At 36.7% G+C, this 3,666-nt stretch overlaps 1 protein-coding gene across 1 annotated transcript; it reads right to left on the bottom strand.

The window, feature by feature from the left end:
- Positions 1-350: 350 nt before the first annotated feature.
- LOC147567195 (uncharacterized) lies at positions 351-2,345 on the bottom strand. Its single transcript, XM_086653808.1, has 2 exons — positions 716-2,345; positions 351-607 (listed from the first exon to the last, which is right to left on the bottom strand). Exon 1 carries the CDS (start codon positions 2,176-2,178, stop codon positions 733-735), a length of 1,446 nt encoding a protein of 481 aa, XP_086509934.1. The 5' UTR covers positions 2,179-2,345; the 3' UTR covers positions 351-607; positions 716-732.
- Positions 2,346-3,666: the final 1,321 nt, after the last annotated feature.

Here is a 3,666-nt window from a genome sequence, read left to right as displayed (position 1 = left end):
TAATTCTACGGTAGCAGGGGCGTTTAAAGTCTTCAGGAAAGCGAGTCCAACTTGTGCCTCTGTTCCACCTTTATTTTACTACGGTTTATTGCAAGTTCATTCTTTCTGGTTGGTTCGATTAATACTTGATTTCAGCACTGCAAAAAGATAAGTCACTTATTTAATTTTCTGTTTATTGCTCATTGAAATTTTCTTTTTACTATTCGATTTTTAATACTATTTTAATAACAAGCTAATCATCGAAGTCGAAACTCCATACCAAATAAGCAAGGATTTGTTACAATATTGTAAGTACCCTTATTGTATAGTGATTTATGGGATTGAAGCATATAGCATTAAAGAAAAACAAGTTCAAATTAAAAATCCATTTATTGATTAGGATGAAGTACAACTACGATATAGTTCGTTACAACATTGAAAGATTTGATGCATTTTTCGCTTCATTTTTTCCAATCTCGACAACATTTCAAAGTTTATTGAGCTTCAACAAAACTAAACAAGAACCACACAAAACAAAAGCATTTTATTGCACGTGAAACTGATCTGCAATATACAGCACTCCGAATTTATTTCAAACTTTGGAATCCATAAATTACAAATGAACTACCTGCAAAATAAGAACAAGAAAAAAAAAAGAATTAGTTCCATGTTTCATTTCATATCACATTAGTTAGGAGGTTTGAAATGTTTTAAAAAAATATAATCATAAACCTACCGTTGTTCGCAGGCTTTTTAGTAATGATGAGGAGGAGGAGGTGATGTATACAGGTAAGCAGGTGGTGGAGGAGATTTGTATTTGTAGACTGGAGGTGGTGGGGACTTGTATTTGTAAACTGGAGGGGGTGGGGATTTGTACTTGTAGACGGGTGTTGGGGGTGGAGGCGACTTGTACTTGTAGACAGGTGGAGGTGGTGACTTGTATTTGTAAACAGGAGGAGGTGGAGACTTGTACTTGTACACATGAACAGGAGGAGGTGGTGATTTGTATTTATAGACTGGAGGAGGTGGAGACTTATATTTGTATACATGAACAGGGGGAGGTGGTGACTTGTATTTGTAAACTGGGGGAGGTGGAGATTTGTACTTGTACACATGAGCTGGGGGAGGTGGTGATTTGTACTTGTAAACGGGAGGGGGTGGGGACTTGTACTTGTACACGTGAACAGGGGGAGGTGGTGACTTGTACTTGTAGACTGGAGGGGGTGGGGACTTGTACTTGTACACGTGAACAGGGGGAGGTGGTGACTTGTACTTGTAGACTGGAGGGGGTGGGGACTTGTATTTATACACATGTACTGGAGGTGGTGGTGATTTGTATTTGTAGACTGGAGGGGGTGGAGACTTGTACTTGTACACATGAACGGGGGGAGGTGGTGATTTATACTTGTAAACTGGAGGAGGTGGAGATTTGTACTTGTACACATGAACAGGGGGTGGTGGTGACTTGTACTTGTAAACTGGAGGGGGTGGAGATTTGTACTTGTACACATGAACAGGAGGAGGTGGTGACTTGTATTTGTAGACGGGAGGTGGTGGAGATTTGTATTTGTATACGTGAACAGGAGGAGGTGGTGACTTGTATTTGTAGACTGGAGGAGGTGGAGATTTATATTTGTATACATGAATAGGAGGAGGTGGTGACTTGTACTTGTAAACTGGAGGAGGTGGAGATTTGTATTTATAAACTGGAGGGGGTGGAGACTTGTATTTGTATACATGAACAGGGGGAGGTGGTGATTTATATTTGTAAACTGGAGGAGGTGGAGACTTGTACTTGTACACATGTGTAGGGGGTGGTGGTGACTTGTATTTGTAAACTGGTGGAGGAGGAGATTTGTATTTATATACATGAGTTGGTGGTGGTGGTGATTTGTACTTGTAAACCGGCGGCGGCGGTGACTTGTACTTGTACACTGGAGTAGGAGGTGGTGGAGACTTATACTTATAAACTGGTGGAGGTGGTGACTTGTATTTGTAAACTGGTGGTGGGGGTGGGGGTGATTTATAATGGTAAGGAGGAGGAGGAGGGGACTTCTTTGGGACAGGTGGTGGTGGAGAAGAGTATAAATAACCATCAGCCATGATCTCTAATGGCAAATTGAGAGAAATAAAAACAACTAAGAAGGTGGTGATGAAGGAAGCCATCGAGGCCCCCTTCCTTGCTCCTGTTCTTCCCATATCTACAGAAGCAAATGGGTTTTGGGTTATGATCTTAAGCAAGCCTCCACCCTCCTTTATATAGCTCTTGGTGTTTTGTCACTCTTTACCTACTGAAATAGACTTGAAGACTTCCCTCTAAACTCTCCTAAGGAGGAGAAATAAAATACCTAAATAAAATGTAGTCTTATTAGAACACGTCAGTCTTTATTTAAATAATGGATGTTAACATGTAATGGACCCATTCTAACTTTGTTCTTTTATCGATTTTAACTTTATTTGCATGTACCCACATGCAAATGAAGAAAAAAAAAAAAGTTTTGATCCGAATCTACTCTTGATTGAAGTTGGATCTTTTACAATGGTTTTAACAATTAGTTTCTTACTTGATTGAGTGGTCGCCTTATCTATAAAATCATTTTTAGTGTACAGAAATGAAATACGAAATATTGGAATCTTATTCACTTTGTTTAATGTTCGGTTTCACAAAATTAAGAATGCAATTCATCTCACATATTTAACTTTTTTTTGTTTGGGTAGTTGGAAGAAAGAGCACATAGGTTTTCATTTTCCATTTCATCAAAATGAGAATCAATGTTATCATAACTATTAGTTTTACTATTTAGCAATGATATTCAACTTTTCTTTTTGTTGAATTGAGTATATATATTAAAATTAAGAGTCACTACATGGGATTAAAAACTTTTTTTTTTTTTTTTTTGTTGAACGATTAAAAACTTACTACAGTACATTCTAACAAGAATGTAAGGAACATTCTGCCAGGTCTTGAAAATATTCTTTTTTCTTGTTCATTTGGCTAACTTGTCGGCTTGAGTGTTGAGTTGAAACTTTGTCAACTTGACTATAATAAACTGAAAACACAATAAAATAGACTTGAAGTAGGAGGACTCCCTATTATTTTATAAAGTGGCTCAAAATCAATAGGTTCTTTGTATTTTGATTTAAATTAAAGATCAATTAGTAATTTATACATTCGTGGAGGTTAATTACGTCATGTTATTTAGTTTGTAATTCGGGGCAGCAAGAGTAGTAAAAACACCTACCTACCCGTGGTTAATTTGGAATTATTTTTTCGAAGTTAAGATCAGACTCAAGACCTTATTTTTGCCGACAACACTTATGATGTCAATTTGCACTTGAATTATACGTGATTAGATATTTTTCTCTTCTTTTCGTTGAAGTCGTGATTAGATATGCTGTTTTACTAACTTTTCCTTTTAGCGTTTTCTCTTTAACTTTGTCTGTTTTCCTTTTTCTTTATTTAGAGAAATAATGGACAACAATTATAAGATCCTTTCGTGGAAAATGGTGGATTTTATATATTTACTTTGGAACATATTCGAGCCCAAACGGTGGCGACTTTAGTTTCTCTCTCTACCATGATCAATAACAGCAGGTTTAAATAATTGAGATATGATAAGATCTTTATAAGTTTAATTTTTTTTTTCTCTTTCTGAGGGATTGTAATGAAACTAAGGCACATGTATA

This window comes from Eschscholzia californica, unplaced genomic scaffold (genome assembly GCF_041429995.1).
Source record: "Eschscholzia californica isolate CP2 unplaced genomic scaffold, dmEscCali1.0.p SCAF_1, whole genome shotgun sequence".
NCBI lineage: Eukaryota > Viridiplantae > Streptophyta > Magnoliopsida > Ranunculales > Papaveraceae > Eschscholzia > Eschscholzia californica.
This window is presented reverse-complemented; position numbering and strand designations above follow the sequence as displayed.

What these genes read in the sequence shown, in the direction of transcription:
- LOC147567195 (XM_086653808.1), bottom strand. Translation starts at nt 2,178, where the DNA reads ATGGGAAGAACAGGAGCAAGGAAGGGGGCCTCGATGGCTTCCTTCATC.